At 41.4% G+C, this 19,194-nt stretch overlaps 1 protein-coding gene across 4 annotated transcripts in view; it reads right to left on the bottom strand.

Moving 5' to 3' along the window:
* Positions 1-209: 209 nt before the first annotated feature.
* The window catches only part of CPN1 (carboxypeptidase N subunit 1), a 42,545-nt gene continuing 23,560 nt past the window's right edge, over positions 210-19,194 (bottom strand). For 3 of the 4 annotated variants that reach the window (XM_067027445.1, XM_067027448.1, XM_059054731.2), the window contains 6 exons: positions 16,624-16,806; positions 15,302-15,413; positions 13,530-13,669; positions 11,793-11,892; positions 3,336-3,454; positions 210-482 (listed from right to left, as the gene is read on the bottom strand). In XM_067027445.1, coding sequence (XP_066883546.1) covers positions 324-482; positions 3,336-3,454; positions 11,793-11,892; positions 13,530-13,669; positions 15,302-15,413; positions 16,624-16,806 — 813 coding nt within the window. In that variant the 3' untranslated portion in view covers positions 210-323. The remainder of the gene's footprint in view (positions 483-3,335; positions 3,455-11,792; positions 11,893-13,529; positions 13,670-15,301; positions 15,414-16,623; positions 16,807-19,194) is intronic. The other variant, XM_067027446.1, reaches the window with a different exon arrangement.

Here is a 19,194-nt window from a genome sequence, read left to right as displayed (position 1 = left end):
ACTGTGTTGCAGGCTCTCTGCTGGACTCTAGAGATAGTGACTAACCAGCCAGAACCAGTCTCTGGACACAGCATAGACTGGCATAGAGCCTTCTGGACCTAAACCACATACCCTCAGAATCAGAAAATCTTACTGAACTCCACTGCATGTATGTACTGCTGCATCAGAGGGTTTACCCCTGGAACAGATGGAGACCATTCTGAATTGTTCTGAATATGTTTATATTTAAATATGTCTCAGATAATAAAATAGAAAGAATGCTTCATGTGGTGTGAGAGCGGGAACAAAGCGTTTCTAAAGTGTTGCCCCGGGGACTGTGGATTTCAGGCAGGGACTCTCTGGGACTGTTTCATCATCATTTCTTTTTTCCTAGCTGCCCGGGGGTTTACTTTCTTTGGTAAGACTCTGCCTCTATGCCCTGAGTTGGGGCCTCTCCTCTTAGGGGCTGCTGGAGGGGTGCTTCTCTTGAGTTGGAAATTAACCTGGAAAAAAGAAAAAGAAGCTAGGAGAGCACAGGAATCAGTTTTCCATTTCCTAGGATTGAAATTGTCGGAAGGCCAGTTTGGACCTCGTTTTACCATGGTTCCAGGTTCTGAGGACAAGGGACCAAGGAGAATATCACAGCAACCATCCAGAGCAGCATTGGTGGTGTCATACAGGCTTGGCTAATATTCCCCTCAAAGTGGCACATAATCACTGGTGATAACATAGGGTATATCGACATGAACTTAATGTACATTTATTTATTTGTAATAGAAAAAATTATATCTACACCTCGAACCGTGATTTTACCGATACTGTTGTTCAGCACAAGAGCTAAGATCGATGGTGCCACAATAATCCCCTTTATGCTGACTCTGTGAATCATAGGCGTTGTGCGCAGAAATGCCAAAGACTGCCTCAGACCTTCAGAATTAAACTTTCTGTCATAATTGTTTGGAAATAGAGATAGTAGAGATGATACAGATTGTTAGTATGGATTCTTAAATTCCCAGTGTCCATGTGTATTAATGTACTGTTTCCAGCAGTACATTGAAACTTCCCCTCTGACCATGCACATAGAGGTAAAGATGCTTCTGGCTGACAGGTGTGGGATGTGCTGGCTGTGCAGAAGCCGTAGAGCTGACCCAGGAAGGAAAAGGCGAGGGTGTGGCACTGTTCTAACCACACTCCCCAGAGGCATCCTTGGCTTTCCGGCCCTGGGAACAGTGTGAGCTGCTGAAGCCAGTGGGGAGTTGGAAAACATGTGACAGACAGACCTCTTCACGGGGTTATTTCTTGCCCCTTTCACAACAAACCATAGCCAGCTTTTCTGCTAGCTCTCCCAAAGCGGGAGAAATCAGAGCCAATTGCACTGTATCAGTACTATTTCCTATGTAGTAATATAAGGATCGAGGAAAGGAAAGAAAGAGAGAGAGAGAGAGAGACAACAAAATGAGGGGAGGACAGAGGAAATTAAAGGAGCGGGACATCTGGAAGGCAGTGGGGAAAGCCAAGGGGAAAAGCCTGGACTCTCGGAGATACTTTAAAGAGTTTTATTTGCAGCATGAAAACCCTCTAGTAAATGATCTTTTTTCTTTTCTCTTCCCTCAACCAAATGGATCTCTGCCTTAGAATGGGAAAAGACTCAGCTGGGATCAATAAATGTATTCTTAGCTGTGACTGTATCTGAGAATCGTGTCCAAAAGACAGATTTTCCCCCCTCTGAGTTATATGTGATACAATGATGGGTTATGTTAATTAATTTAAAGGCTATGTGACAAAGGAGATGAGATCTTTTGAAGCAGAATTTGTTACTTAAGAGGATTTGTCCTTGTTTGAATTTGCAATTGAATAGACTTGCATGTAGTGCAAGACTTCTGTAAGCAGCTGCCTAAGAGTCGTTTGATTTTAGGGCAGATGAGGAGCAGGCGGATAACAAGGGAAAAGGGAAAGAGGGTGGTGCACTGGTAGGGAAGTTGGGACCAGGTAACAGGCTGCCAGGGAAGAGTTACTCGTTGCTTCCTGCATCTGCAAGTAGAAGTCATTTATATCCTGCAGGAGATGGGGGTGGAGGGGAAAGGGGGAACTGTCTAGAAATTTCAGAGGAATTTTCAAAGGATTTAAGGAGCTCTTGACCTTGATCCTTGTGTTAAAATAAGGGGTTATGAACACAAGTTGTGAGCTTAGCTCGAGGCCCTGTAACAGACTGGATAAGAAGGCAGTCCTGAAAGCCCCACAGAGGCTGGAATCATGGCTCCCACTTACTCACTGTGTGGTATTGGACAAGTTACTTATGTTCTCTAAGCTTCACCTTCCTCAGCCACAAATGGGGATATGTAGATCTACCTTACAGGGCTGTTATGAAGGTTAAATGAGATAATTCTGGAAAGTTCTCAGATAACGTCTGACACATAGTGGCTGTTCAGTGAATAGTACCTATAACTATTTGAAAAGGCAAGATACTCGACTGCACTGAGTTAACAGGGAAAGGGGAGGGAGGGTCTGCTAAGCTCTTGGGATGTATAGAGAAGGAACAGGACAGACTGAGGAGGGAAGACCTGACATGAGAAAAAGGTCCACAGATGCTCATTAACCAGGATGGCATCATTACCTTTTCCTCGTTTGAGAAACCAGAGGATTAATGTCCATGATCTTTGAGCCTCTTTGGCTCTGAGATCACGATCTACTACGACCAAAGCTAAAAAGGTCCAGGCTGTAGATCAAAACAGTTCGTTGCTTCTCATCCTATCTATAAAAGAAAGTCTTTGGAGAGTTGACTATTGGAGAGCTGCTGGCTCTTTGCTGAGTGAGGGGAAAGCAAGGCTGCCCGGGCACATGGGCACCAGAAGGGGGCAGAGTGCCATCTGGTGGCAGTCCTTGCCGACGGCACAGAAGAACGTAAGCCTGTGTATCTGGGCAAGGTCTCTGGGATTTACGAACTAAGTGTGAGCACTTTCTACGTGTAAGTCGCTATACTAAAGGCTTTACATGCACTTTCTCACTTCAACCTCTTGTGAAGGAGGCACTATTATCACCAATTTACAGTGGAAGAAACAGAGAATGAGAGCGATCAGGTAGCTTGTCCAAGATCTGTGGACAAATGAGCTGGATTTAGAATCAGGTAGTGTTTTAATCATTATGCTGTGTTAAACAGAAAGAAAAGGAAAAACCAGAAGGAAGTGGGTAAGGATGTAATAGGAGAATGACAGAAGAAAAATTAGCATATGAGAGCAATGAATTTTTTTTTAGATGGTGAAAGAGGGAAGTTTGGCAAAGATTAGAACTATACAATCGATTATTTGTAACTCTATAAGTGATCTTTACGGTGCTCTGTAAAGGTCAGCCTAACTCACCAGTTTGGGCTCCCCAGGACCCACGGTCACACTCACTGTCTCTGGGTCAAACCTGGGCGCTGTGGCAGTGACAGAGTAGGTACCTGGAAGCAGCAGCCGGAAGTAATCTCCATGGTCACCTAAAAGTCACAAGGATATAACTCAGCCTGCTGATGAGAAATCTGCCCCAGGTGAGGCCTTGATATGAAAAAATGATCTGAGGGTTTTAGCTGACCACAAGCTTGAATTTTCTTAATAGCATGATGAAACTGGTAAAGATCTAAAACAATCATAGGTTGTCATAAACATCGTAAGAGCGTGGGCCTCAGCTCCTGGGAAGCAGAAGTTTCACTGTGCTCTACAGTGAGAGTACTGTGTTTCATTTTAGACCCTGTATTTTAACACAAACTCATGTCTAGTAAAGGGTTACTAGGAGAAAGGCTGAAAGATTTATGAATGTTTTGCCTGGTAAAGAGACTAACATGAAATCTCTGTTTCAATGTTTGAAAAGTCATTGTGAAGAAATGACACCTACTTAAAGAAATAATGAGGATGGAAGCAAAAACTTTTTGGACAAATATGAGCTACCAGAAAAGAAATGGATTGCTTTATGTTGTGCAGTGCACAACCCGCACCAATGGACATGGTCTGGACAACCAGCTGTCAGCGCTGTTGTATGTGTGTAATCTTGTATTGAGAGGGGGTGCTCCACTAAAGATCTGAGTTTGAGAACTGTATTTCTAATATTTCTTCCACCACCATCAAAAGGGGAAAATAAAATTGAAAAGAAAGCCTGTATCTCATGGCAGGGATGTAGCATTTTGGCTAATGACTTTATATCTCTTTAGAATAAATTATGACTGTGCCTTTATAATTTCTTTTAATTGTACAGCAATGAATAATTGAAATACATGCAATCAAGAATGAGACAGGGGCTTCCCTGGTGGTGCAGTGGTTGAGAGTCTGCCTGCTGTTGCAAGGGACACGGGTTCGTGCCCTGGTCTGGGAAGATCTCACATGCAGCAGAGCGGCTAGGCCCGTGAGCCATGGCCGCTGAGCCTGCGTCCGGAGCCTATGCTCCGCAACGGGAGAGGCCACAACAGTGAGAGGCCTGCGTACCACCAAAAAAAAAAAAAAAAAAAAAAAAGAAGAAGAATGAGACAGATAATAAATAATGAGGAAGTCTCTTCTCTGCCCCCTATTAAATGTAATTTACTTTAAAATTCTTTGGCAAAAGCAGTGTGGGTTTTTTTTTTAATTTTGTTTTGTTTTGTTTCTTTGTGGTACGCGGGCCTCTGTTGTGGCCTCTCCCGTTGTGGAGCACAGGCTCTGGACGCACAGGCCCAGCGGCCATGGCTCACGGGCCCAGCCGCTTCGCGGCATGTGGAGTCTTCCCGGACCGGGGCACGAACCGGTGTCCCCTGCATCGGCAGACGGACCCGCAACCACTGCGCCACTAGGGAAAGCCAAGCAGTGTGTTTTAATGCATATGTTGGATACTTTGTTATACCCTGGGGGCTGTCATTTTCTTTAATTAGGGGCTCACACCCAGGAATGGTTAGCTAGCATTGTACTGGAAAGGCCCAATTCCAGATGCAGCTGTTAAAGGGATTCAGCTATCTTTTTTTTTTTTTTTTTTTTTTTTTTTTTGCGGTACGCGGGCCTCTCACTGCTGTGGCCTCTCCCGTTGCAGAGCACAGGCTCCGGACGCGCAGGCTTGGCGGCCGTGGCTCACAGGCCCAGCCGCTCTGCGGCATGTGGGATCTTCCAGGACGGGGGCACGAACCCGTGTCCCCTGCATCGGCAGGCGGACTCTCAACCACTGCGCCACCAGGGAAGCCCGATTCAGCTATCTTTATCTCTTAGCAACACTAGATGCTTTGCTAAGTAGCATAATGAATGTTAGCAATGAGTTTTTCTGTTACTGAAATGAGTAATTTGTCAATTTAGCATAATGGGTGTTGGAAGTGGACTCTTATTGGTGAAAATGGTGATATTCAAGGTATGTTGATTGGCTAGAATGAGACATTCCCCATGCTTGCATGAATAGAGTATAAGAATCTATGCGGGGTCAGAGGGCAGAGAGCAGAAGCAAGAAGAACTACAATCCTGCAGCCTGTGGAACAAAAACCACATTCATAGAAAGACAGACAAGATGAAAAGGCAGAGGGCTATGTACCAGATGAAGGAACAAGATAAAACCCCAGAAAAACAACTAAATGAAGTGGAGATACGCAACCTTCCAGAAAAAGAATTCAGAATATTGATAGTGAAGATGAGCCAGGACCTCAGAAAAAGAATGGAGGCAAAGATCAAGAAGATGCAAGAAATGTTTAACAAAGACCTAGAAGAATTAAAGAACAAACAAACAGATGAACAATATAATAACTGAAATGAAAACTTCATTAGAGGGAATCAATAGCAGAATAACTGAGGCAGAAGAACGGATAAGTGACCTGGAAGACAGAATGGTGGAATTCACTGCTGCGGAACAGAATAAAGAAAAAAGAATGAAAATAAATGAATACAGCCTAAAAGACCTCTGGGACAACATTAAACGCAACAACATTCACATTATAGGGGTCCCAGAAGGAGAAGAGAGAGAGAAAGGACCTGAGAAAATATTTGAAGAGATTATAGTCGAAAAGTTCCCTAACTTGGGAAAGGAAATAGCCACCCAAATCTAGGAAGCGCAGAGAGTCCCATACAGGATAAACCCAAGGAGAAACACGTTGAGACAAATAGTAATCAAACTGACAAAAATTAAAGACAAAGAAAAAGTATTGAAAGCAACAAGGGAAAAATGACAAATAACATACAAGGGAACTCCCATAAGGTTAACAGCTGATTTCTCAGCAAGCAGAAACTCTACAAGCTAGAAGGGAGTGGCATGATATATTTAAAGTGATGAAAGGGAAGAACCTACACCAAGATTACTCTATCTGGCAAGGATCTCATTCAGATTCGATGGAGAAATCAAAAGCTTTACAGACAAGCAAAAGTTAAGAGAATTCAGCACCTCCAAACCAGCTCTACAACATATGCTAAAGGAACTTCTCTAAGTGGGAAACACAAGAGAAGAAAAGGACCTACAAACAAAAAACCCAAAACAGTTAAGAAAATGGTAATAGGGACATACATATCGATAATTACCTCAAATGTGAATGGATTAAATGCTCCAACCAAAAGACACACACTTGCTGAATGGATACAAAAACAAGGCCCATATATATGCTGCCTACAAGAGACCCACTTCAGACGTAGTGACACATAAAGACTGAAGGTGAGGGGATGGAAAAAGATATTCCATGCAAATGGAAATCAAAAGAAAGCTGGAGTAGCAATACTCATATCAGATAAAATAGACTTTAAAATAAAGAATGTTACAAGAGACAAGGAAGGACACTGCATAATGATCAAGGGATCAATCCAACAAGAAGATATAACAATTATGAATATATATTATATATATAATATATATATAATTTATATATAAATATATATGCTCCAACATAGGAGCACCTCAATACATAAGGCAAATGCTAACAGCTATGAAAGAGGAAATGGACAGTAACACAATAATAGTGGGAGACTTTAATACCTCACTTACACCAATGGACAGATCATCCAATATGAAAATGAATAAGGAAACACAAGCTTTAAATGACACAACAGACCAGATAGATTTGATTGATATTTATAGGACATTCCATCCCAAAACAGCAGATTACACTTTCTTCTCAAGTGCGCATAGAATATTCTCCAGGATAGATCACATCTTGGGTCACAAATCAAGCCTCAGTAAATTTAAGAAAATTGAAATCATACCAAGAATCTTTTCTGAGCAAAACGCTATGAGATTAGAAATGAATTACAGGGGAAAAAATGTAAAAAACACAAACACGTGGAGGCTAAACAATACGTTACTAAATAACCAAGAGATCACTGAAGAAATCAAAGAGGAAATAAAAAAATACCTAGAGACAAATGACAATGAAAACACAATGATCCAAAACCTATGGGATGCAGCAAAAGCAGTTCTAAGAGGGAAGTTTATAGCTACACAAGCCTACCTCAAGAAACAAACAAAAAAACTCAACTAAACAATCTAACCTTACACCTAAAGGAACTAAAGAACAAACAAAACCCAAAGTTAGCAGAAGGAAAGAAATCATAAAGATCAGAGCAGAAATAAATGAAAAAGAAACTAAGAAAACAATAGCAAAGATCAATGAAACTAAAAGCTGGTTCTTTGAGAAGATAAACAAAATTGATAAACCATTAGCTAGACTCATCAAAAAAAAAAGAGGAAGATGACTCAAATCAATAAAATTAGAAATGAAAAAGGAGAAGTTACAACAGACACTGCAGAAATACGAAGCATCCTAAGAGACTACTACAAGCAACTCTGTGCCAATAAAACGGACAACCTGGAAGAAATGGACAAATTCTTAGAAAGGTATAACCTTCCAAGACTGAACCAGGAAGAAATAGAAAATATGAACAGACCAATCACAAGCAATGAAATTGAAACTGTGATTAAAAATCTTCCAACAAACAAAGGTCCAGGACCAGATGGCTTCACAGGTGAATTCTATCAAACATTTAGAGAAGAGCTAACACCCATCCTTCTCAAACTCTTCCAAAAAGTTGCAGAGGAAGGAACACTCCCAAACTCATTCTATGAGGCCACCATCACCCTGATACCAAAACCAGACAAAGATACCCCCCAAAAAGAAAATTACAGACCAATATCACTGATGAATATAGATGTAAAAATCCTCAACAAACTACTAGCAAACAGAATCCAACAACACATTAAAAGGATCATACACCATGATCAAGTGGGATTTATCCCAGGGATGCAAGGATTCTTCAATATACACAAATCAATCAATGTGATGCATCATATTAACAAATTGAAGAACAAAAACCATATGATCATCTCAATAGATGCAGAAAAAGCTTTTGACAAAATTCAACACCCATTTATGATAAAAACTCTCCAGAAAGTGGGCATAGAGGGAACCTACCTCAACATAATAAAGGCCATATATGACAAACCCACAGCAAACATCATTCTCAATGGTGAAAAATTGAAAGCATTTCCTCTAAGATCAGGAACAAGACAAGGATGTCCACTCTCACCACTATTTTTCAACATAGTTTTGGAAGTCCTAGCCATGGCAATCAGAGAAGAAAAAGAAGAAATTAAAGGAATACGAATTGGAAAAGAAGAAGTAAAACTGTCACTGTTAGCAGATGAAAAAAAAAAAAAAAGAGAATCCTAAAGATGACACCAGAAAAATACTAGAGCTAATCAATGAATTTGGTAAAGTTGCAGGATACAAAATTAACACACAGAAATCTCTTGCATTCCTATACACTAACAACTAAAGATCAGAAAGGGAAATTAAGGAAACACTCCCATTTACCACTGCAACAAAAAGAATATAATACCTAGGAATAAACCTACCTAAGGAGGTAAAAGACCTGTACTCAGAAAACTATAAGACACTGATGAAAGAAATTAAAGATGATACCAACACATGGAGAGATATACCAGTTCTTGGATTGGAAGAATCATTATTGTGAAAATGACCATACTACCCAAAGCAATCTACAGATTCAATGCAATCCCTATCAAATTACCAATGGCATTTTTTACAGAACTAGAACAAAAAATCTTAAAATTTGTATGGAGACACAAAAGACCCCAAATAGCCAAAGCAGTCTTGAGGGAAAAAAGCGGAGCTGCAGGAATCAGACTCCCTGATTTCAGACTCCCTGATTTCAGACTATACTATAAAGCTACAGTAATCAAGACAATATAGTACTGGCACAAAAACAGAAATACAGATCAATGGAACAAGACAGAAAGCCCAGAGATAAACCCATGCACCTATGGTCAACTAATCTATGATAAAGGAGGCAAGGATATAAAATGGAGAAAAGACAGTCTCTTCAATAAATGGTTCTGAGAAAACTGGACAGCTACATGTAAAAGAATGAAATTAGAACACTCCCTAACACCATACACAAAAATAAACTCAAAATGGATTAAAGACCTAAATGTAAGGCCAGACACTATAAAACTCTTAAAGGAAAACATAGGAAGAACACTCTTTGACATAAATCACAGCAAGATCTTTTTGTGATCTACCTCCTAGAGTAATGGAAATAAAAACAAAAATAAACAAAAGGGGAGCTAATGAAACTTCAAAGCTTTTGCACAGCAAAGGAAACCATAAACAAGACGAAAAGACAGCCCTCAGAATGGGAGAAAATATTTGCAAATGAATCATCAGACAAAGGATTAATCTCCAAAATATATAAACAGCCCATGCAGCTCAATAGTAAAAAAACAAACAGCCCAATCAAAAAATGGGCAGAAGACCTAAATAGACATTTCTCCAAAGAAGACATACAGATGGCCAAGAAGCACATGAAAAACTGCTCAACATCACTAATTATTAGAGACATGTAAATCAAAACTACAATGAGGTATCACCTCACACCAGTTAGAATGGGCATCATCAGAATATCTACAAACAACAAATGCTGGAGAGGGTGTGGAGAAAGGAGAACCCTCTTGCAGTGTTGGTGGGAACGTAAATTGATACAGCCACTATGGAGAACAGTATGGAGATTCCTTAAAAAAGTTAAAATAGAATTACCATATGATCCAGCAATCCCACTCCTGGGCATACACCCAGAGAAAACCATAATTCAAAAAGACACATGCACCCCAATGTTCATTGCAGCACTATTTACAATAGCCAGGTCATGGAAGCAACATAAATGCCCATCGACAGATGAATGGATAAAGAAGAGGTGGTACATATATACAATGGAATATTACTCAGCCATAAAAAGGAACAAAATTAGGTCATTTGTTGAGACGTGGATGGATCTAGAGACTGTCATACAGAGTGAAGTAAGTCAGAAAGAGAAAAACAAATATTGTTCATTAACGCATATATGTGGAACCTAGAAAAATGGTACAGATGAACCAGTTTGCAGGGCAGAAATTGAGACACAGATGTAGAGAACAAATGTATGGACACTGAGGGGGTAAGCGGGGGTGGGGGTGGGGGTGGGATGAATTGGGAGATTGGGATTGACATGTATACACTGATGTGTATAAAATGGATGACTAATAAGAACCTGCTGTATAAAAAAATAAATTAAATAAAATCCAAAAAAGAAAGAATCTATGGGACTTCCCTCATGGCGCAGTGGTTGAGAATCTGCCTGCCAATGCAGGGGACACGAGTTTGAGCCCTGGTCCAGGAAGATCCCACATGCCGCAGAGCAACTAACCTCGCGAGCCACAACTACTGAGCCCGTGTGCCAGAACTACTGCAGCCCGCGTGCCTGGAGCCCGTGCTCTGCAACAAAGAGAAGCCACCGCAGTGAGAAGCTCACGCACCACAACGAAGAGTAGCCACTGCTCGCCGCAACTAGAGAAAGCCCGCACACAGCAAGGAAGACCCAACGCAGCCAAAAAATAATAATAATAATAAATAAATAAATAAATTATAAATAAAAAAGGAATCTAGCAGGCCCTGAAGCTCTTACGGATTCCAAAGGTTGGTTCCCTATACAGTCCTGGCTCCAGTCACTGGGCTGGAGGATTCTGGTGTCTGATACTTGACTGTGGGGCTACAGAATTCTGCCTTTAGAATGTTGTTGCCTTTGCCTTGAATGAACTGTTCGTGTAAGATGTGTTGGAATCACCTTAAAGAATATAATTTATCACCTTAAAGCTGAGATTCATCTAGTTTAAACAGACTGTCTGAGCTGTAAGATGCCTGCTTGGTAAAGCCTGCACGGTGAAATGTGGCTGAGCATGCTGGTATCAAGGCTGGGGGAGGGAGGCAGATCTCACCTGCCCCTAACCATTGGGAGCTACTGCTCTACATTAAAAACCAAACAAACAACCCCAAACCTGATCAGATTGGGCTGGGGCAGCTGGCAACACCATTGTGCTGTGAGATATTCTGTACCATTCTAGAAGGTTCCAAGTTGGTTCCGAGATCTGCCTCCACCATCCATCTTGCCCTGCAGCGAGCCTATGTAATGCCTTTTACTGACTTTTCCCTGAACGGAGGTGTAGCGAAATGCCTGGCTCAGGGACAAGATTAAACATCAGTTTTACAGTCTTTTTTTTTCTAGCCCATTCCACACCAGTATGTGAGCTATTAATAACCTCAAACCCAGGAAACACCCCTAACAAAGTTCTATGAGGCAGTGACTCCTGAATGCTGAGAGAGATGTTACATTTACATCTTTCTGGCCCTTGCCTCTTAATTCCTGTCCTCAATCCTGTTATCCTTCCTTCCTCCAGTCCACCACCCCCAGTGTCCTTGATGTCCCTGCTGGTCTCACTGGCTTACAAATTGGCCTCCTCATTAGGCTGAAGACGGTAAGGGAGTGAAAGCTTCCTTCTCACCCCACTAAGCAGTGGCCACCTACCTGAAGTGACATCATGGTTAATCCCACTGACAGAAATGACAGCGTCCGCAAGATTATTATAATTCTCATCCCGCACCATTCCCTTGATGCCTTGGTGTACCTGTAGGAAAGTTTATAGTGTATAGTTATGCTCATAAAACCTTTGTGCTGTGTTTGAGAGTCCACGAAGCCCTTTCCCATGTGTTTCTGCACTTGAGCTTCACAAACATTATGGTGATAGACCCTTGACTGGTCTCTCTGGTCTCACTCCGATCCCCAGTAATCTCAATAGAGCAGTCAGAGAGATCCTGTTAAAATCTAAGTCAAATCATGTCACGAATCTACTTTTTATCTCTATGAATTTGACTACTTTTGATATCTCATATAAGTAAAATTATATCACATTTGTTTTTTGGGGGACTGGCTTATTTCACGTAGCATAATGTCCTCAAGGTTCATCCATGTTGTAACATATGACAGAATTTCCTTCTTTTTTAAGGCTGTATGCCCATTGTGTATCTATACCACATTTTGTTTATCCCTTCATCCATCAATGGACACTTGGGTTGCTTTCACCTTTTGGCTACTGTGAACAATGCTGCTATGAACATGCGTATACAAATATCTCTTTGAGATCACGCTTTCAGTTCTTCTGAATATATACCCAGAAGCGGTTTTGCAGGATCATATGGCAGCTCTATTTTAAATTTTTTCAGGAACCACCACACTGTTTTTCATAGTGGCTACACCATTTTACATTCCCAACAACACTGTACCAGGGTTCCAATTTCTCCACATCCTTGCCAACACTTGCTATTTTCTGTCATTGTTTGTAAATTTGTTTTTCTTATAGCAGCCATCCTAATGAGTGTGAGGTGGTATTTCACTGTGGCTTTGATTTACATTTCCCTCAGGATTTTGAGCATCTTTTCATCTACTTGTTGTTGGCCTTGCATTTGCAGTTGTGACTTCATCAGGGAGCCCCTTTTCCCCTAGATATCTTTGTGGTTTACTCTCTTACCTCCTTTAAGTCTGTTTAAATGTCACTTTCTCTGTAAGGCCTTCTTTATAGCATTTTGCATTTAACATGTTATAAAATTTATTTCATTTTTTCTTTATTGTCTGTCTCTCCTCACTAGAATATAAGCTGCATATATACAGAGATATTTGTTGTTTGTTTACTCTTCTTTTAAAAATTAATTAATTTATTTGTTTTTATTTTTGGCTGTGTTGGGTCTTCGTTGCTGCGCACAGGGTCTCTCTAGTTGCGGTGAGCAGGGGCTACTCTTCGTTGCGGTGCGCGGGCTTCTCATTGCGGTGGCTTCTCTTGTTGTGGAGCACAGGCTCTAGGCATGCGGGCTTCAGTAGCTGTAGCAGTGGGTCTCAGTAGTTGTGGCTTGTGAGCTCTAGAGTGCAGGCTCAGTAGTTGTGGCGCACGGGCTTAGTTGCTCCGCAGCATGTGGGATCTTCCCAGGCAAGGGCTTGAAACCATGTCCCCTGCATTGGCAGGCGGATTCTTAACCACTGCACCACCAGGGAAGCCCTATTTGTTTACTCTTAATCCCGAGCATATAGTACAGTCTCTGACAGATAGCTGTGCTCAACGATGTTGAATGAATTAATTTCACTGGTAGAGAAGCTGAGATCTATTGTAATGAGTCAGAGCAAAAGTCAGACCTGAGTCACACAAAATACCTTGCCTACCATCAGAAAACACTTCCCTTTCTGTAACCAGGAAAGTCAAAGAATGGGATTTACCTGTTCCAAGAATTGAATTAGGGCTTCCCGATTACCCAGCCACTCGCGCTGTAATTCCTCTTGCCGCGGAAACTTGTCACAACTCAGTTCCAGCGTGATCTCAAAACAGTTGGTATGGAGGTAATTAAAGTCTTGCATTCCTAAGGGAAAGAGGGTGGTGGCAGATTTGTACAACCAGGTTCCCACCCAACATCCCATGCCAAATACAGATTGCTAGGGCTTAACCCCAGGGTTCCAATTCAGTATGTATTCAGTGAACATTTACATTTCTAACAAGTTTCCAGGTGATGCTGATGAAGCTGGTCTAGAAACCATACTATCATTTTGATACAAACTTCATGATCTTGGAATTGCACCCCTTTAATTTAGGGTAATGATTCTCAGTGGAGGCAGTGGGTCATGCTTTGCCAGAGGATGGGAAGGGAAAGGGAGGAACAAGTATAATTCGAACAAGTATATTTTATAGTTTAAATTTGGGAGGGGGTACTTATTGCTTTCCTAATGCAAACTAAAGAAAGTAAAGTTCAATCTTCTTGCCTTGGCTTAAATTAACAGTAAACTATTGGTAGATATTGGTAGATGTAGTAAAGTGACAAGGAAGATGATTCTTAAATCTGTTACCTAGTCTTAAAAACTTCCAGTGATACATAATGCTACTTGATGTTCCACATGAATATTAAAGGTAAAGTGTTTTTTAAAAAAATTATCATATTCGTTTAGTGATTTTTAAACTTTCCATAACAAAAGGTAATAAATGTATATCTGTCTTTGACAAAAAGAAATCTTCTTGCCTTGGGTTCAAGTGAGTTTTCGGCCATGATAAGTCTACCGCCTTCCCAGTACATGATGACTCCCTCACCTTCCTCCTGCCCACTCCCCACAGGACCAGCCATCAGCTCAGCCCTCTCCAGTGAGTGTTCTACTACCTGGGCTCTGACAGGTCAGATGTGAGAAGATGGAGAAAGACAGCTGCTGCAACATGATTCCTAAGAGAACCTGGCTTCCTGCTTCAGCCTCCTCCCTAACCTTAGGTTCCCTATCTACTGAAGGTCTGTGAACAGAGGTTCTATCTTGACCCTCAGTGATGGGAAAAGCCCAGGGAATAGAGAGAGAGAAGCCTCTTGCTAGAGGTTTCTGCTTTGTTATCAATGGCCACTGTCCACAGCAAACCCCTTCTGATGGGAGATGGGTAGTCAGGGTACAGAGAGCACATATCAGAGGAACTGTTTGTGTCCAGGCCAGCATCTCTCCTTCTTTGCTACGTGAGGCATACCTCATGCTACTACAGAAAAACCTTAACATCTATCAACCAGGCATTTCCAAATCCTCTATGTGCATTATTTAATACTTACATCAAAATTACAATGCAAGTAGTGTTATTCTTAAAGTACAGATGAGGAAACCGAAGCACAGAGAAGTTAGGTAATTAGCCTGAAGCCACATAACTGGTGAATGGGCAAGCCTGGTTTCGGCCCAGTGTACCCTCAGAACCCACGCTCTTAACCACTTGACTGCATTATTCCCTTCCTATGCCCTAATCCACTATGTAAACTACCAGTTTTAAGGGACCACTAGGTGTCCCAACCTCCATTTTAAAGAATCACAAGATGATGTTAAATGCCAACTTAAGACTTCCCATTTTTCAGATCTCTACTTGAATGCAAAATAGCATTCCTGTCATTTCTCTGTGAAAAGGAATGATAATTTAAAAGGAGAAACGAACCCCGTTCTACTTCAGCTTACAGCACTCTTGTGCTTAGCACTCTTCTTACCCTTGCTGAGAGAATACCAGGAAGCCCCGTTGGTGATGCCATCTGGGAAGTAATCCCCACAGTTCCAACCTTGGTGCATCCATCCATGTGCATAGGAGTAGACCTTGGCCAGCTACCGGGAAAGCAGGTAGAAAATGACCTTGAGTATCCCCAACTCATGTGGCAACGCACATACTCAGAAGCAGGGTGAGGCCAAGAACCCCACTAGTTATAACAACTGATAATTTGCTTTAGCGAAAGAAAATACCAGAAGGAATAGAGAGATGGGGTGTGTGTGCATGGAGTGGACTAGAGTTAGGAGACCTGTCTTCTGATTTTCCCACTATCTTGGGCCTAAATTTCTTCAAGTGCAAAGTGAGGGGTAGCACTTGATAATGTATAAGCTCCCTTCTAGTGTACCTCAATGAGGTGTACCTCATTTTCCAGCCAAGTTTTATAAGAGAAATCAAGAAGCAAGAAAGATAGGCCTTTGTGACAAAAAGAATTATGTATTGGGGGTGAGAGATGTGTGTTGGAAAGAGAGGAATCTATTCAAAATCTCTATAATTCTCTTTCATTACTATTTTATAACAGTGGACAAAATGAGATTACTAGAGAAGAAAATATAATAATATACTTGCTTTGCAAAGCAACAACTGGTGTTATTCTCTGTGTAATTCATTAACTGTTGAATTAATAATGTTATCATTATAGGGGAATTCCCTGGCGGTCCAGTGGTTAGGACTCCACACTTTCAAGGCTGGGGCCCAGGTTCGGTCCCTGGTCGGGGAACTAAGATCCTGCAAGCCACGAGGTACAGCCCAAAAAAAGAAAAAAAATTGAGATACTAAGTAATGTTACCATTATATTAATTATATATTAATAATAATATTAACTATAAAATAACTGATCTGTTAATTTTATTCTATTGCTTTTTGAACTACTATGTAAAGCTTTTTCATGTGCATGGTCTATTTTTCATTAATATAGCCATATTACCATAAAACTATAAATTAGAGCCCCCAAATTCACATTTAATGCTCTAGCTTACCACCAGCACTATTAGGCTTTTGGCATATTTCTTGCTTGTCATTAGCTTAAGTATTTTTTTACATTTTGGTAACTGTATTGTAAAAAGCTTTCCTATTTATTTACTTTTTGCTGAATTTATGGCTTATCACTCAAAACAAAATGTAATATACTAGATTGTAAGCTCTTAACGAGCAGGAGGTGTTTTCAATCATTTTCTGTTCGTTCATTCCTAACAGGGTCCTGTGTTTTGACCTCAGTCACACACCTAAGCCCCAAGTTCCTCTGGCTGGACAGGCAGCCATTCTGCATACCTTCTGGAAAAGTGTGTCATCAGGCGTGGGGGTATTGGCAGTGCGGCGGAAACCTCGGACCCGGTGCTCAAGGGACTTGTCATATGGGTAATTGGCCACCACTGCCCCTCCATGGAGATTGGCCGAAAGGACAAAGTTGAAGGAGCGGATCCACTGGATCACTGCCTGGGTCTCGGGTTCCACCTGAGGAGAGATGAGAGCTTGGCGGTGAAGCTGCAACTGAAGCCAGATGGCTGTTTACATGAGTTTGTCGGGTTGTGGCCTGAGAGGATGGCATGTCTGAATAAAGCAAAGAGAATCCTACCAGATATGAGAAGTGCAGATGGGGAAATTTTGATTTTTTGCGTGATAGTTTAACAAATTAAGTGAATGGAACACTTGTTTAAAATGAAATCTCATACGGAAACCAAGTATTCAATAGCTAAAAAGAGGTCATCTGAGGCAGTGAAACTATTGTGCATAATGCAAAATGGTAGATACATGTCATGATACATTTGTGAAAACCCACAGAATATACAACATGAAGAGTGAACCCTAATGTAAACTATGGACTTTTGGGTGATGATGACAGTCAATGTAGGTTCATCATTGTAATAAATGTACCACTCTGGTGGGAGATGTTGATAATGGGAAGCAGGGAATATATGGTAATATTCTGTACTTTCCACTTAATTTTGCTGTGAGACTAAAACTGCTCAAAAATGAAGTCTATCAAAAAAAAAAAAGAGAGAGAGAGAGGGAGAAAAAGAGCAGTTTGAAGAGGGGTAACATAAATTGGAGAGCACAGAGTGCCAGTTTGGCCTCTCTCTGGCAATAGAAAAGGGTCCTCCAACTTACCCACTGTTCCAGTAGCTTCTGGAGCTCCTCTGCAGAAATTTAGGGTTCTAGTAAATATATCTGAAAATTGCTGGTTTACAGCAATGGTTTTCAACCTCCTCTTTCCCCCAACACATCTGCTGTGTTGTTGACATGTAGAATGTTCTCCAGTGGTCATACCCAAATTTCACGAATTACACATACTGTAATATGGGCCAGTCTTGGCTAAGTAGTGAGATTCCACCCATTCTATTGCAGATTATATTGCTAGTGAGTGACAGTATTCTAAAGAAAGCCTCGAATCTATTGGACTTGTAAGTAAATAATTTACAGTCTTCACTGTTTTTCCTCCCCTCAAGATGGACGGATGGATGTGCTTAGAGGTTATGCGGTGTTAATGTGTTAACGGCTCGTCCTGGACCAAGGGTCAGCTGTGAAGGCCTCCATCTTTTCTATTCCAAGGGAGACTGAATGAATAATGTTGAGTCTCACCCAATCAGAATGGATATAATCCCAAAGGCACCCGTCCAGCTCTGTGACCAGGGCTCAGATTCTTTAAAGCAGTCCTTTCTCCATGTCCTAACCCTCCATCCATCAGAAGGAGGCCAGCCTCTCACTGTTCCTGGCCCCTCAAGAGCAAGAGGGACTTCTCATTGTCTTTTTTCCTTCTAAGATGTAGACAGAGGAGCCAGTGGGAGTCTAATTGTTACTGGCTCAATTACCTTATTTTATGTAGACAAGTTTAATAAATCAGAACATCCTTCTGGATGGATATGTCAACGAGTGCAAAGTTATTTTTGATGTATTATCTCCTTGAGCCAAGAGCATAGCTGCTATCCAAAATCTAAACATGTCGGCATGACTTTTTTTTTTTTTTTTTTTTTTTTTCGGTACGCGGGCCTCTCACTGTTGTGGCCTCTCCGGACACGCAGGCTCAGCGGCCATGGCTCACGGGCCTAGCCGCTCGGCGGCATATGGGATTTTCCCAAACCAGGGCACGAACCCTCGTCCCCTGCATCGGCAGGTGGACTCTCAACCACTGCACCACCAGGGAAGCCCTCGGCATGACTTTTGCTTCAATTCCAAGGGGAAAAAAACTGATAATATTCCATCTAGAAACTCCCAATATAAAGCCTTCCACCTGCTTTAATTTTCTCTCCCCAGTCTCTAAGTTTAGATATTCACAGAGAATGTTTAGAACTAGCCCATACAGTGTAAGAAACAGGGTGGCGGTGATGCTCCAAGGATGACAAGAGTCATTCCCAGGAACAGGGCGACCATCAGGCTGAAAACATTCGCATTAGCAAGGGGCAAGAGGTCTGGGAGCATCAGATGGGATCCTTTGATTGAGAAAGTAAGGGAAATGAGAGTATGGTAAAGTAGTCAAAGAAGAAAAACTTTTAAGGGTGAGACTCCCTGAACCTCTTTCTCTAGCTAATTGTTGATAAGCGTACAGTTCATCACATGCAAGAGAGATTTCTCTTTAGAATGCTACAGTTCTCTGTCGACAGTATAGTGCAGTAGAAAGAATGTTGGATGAGGAGTCAGAAGACCTGGGTTTTAATCTTGAGTCCACCAATTACTAGCTATGTGAGTTTAAATTATTTTTTCTATAAGTGTTATCTGTAAAACGGGGATGGATAACACTGCTTGATGCCTTTACCAGAGTGTTACGATGATCAACTGAAACGCTAGCTGAGAAAGAATTCTATAAAATTATGAAGTGCTGTGCAGCGGTATGATACCACTTTCACC

Source organism: Kogia breviceps, chromosome 2, assembly GCF_026419965.1.
Source record: "Kogia breviceps isolate mKogBre1 chromosome 2, mKogBre1 haplotype 1, whole genome shotgun sequence".
NCBI lineage: Eukaryota > Metazoa > Chordata > Mammalia > Artiodactyla > Physeteridae > Kogia > Kogia breviceps.
The sequence above is the reverse complement of the archived record's forward strand: the minus strand, read 5'-3'. Positions and strand labels throughout refer to the sequence as shown.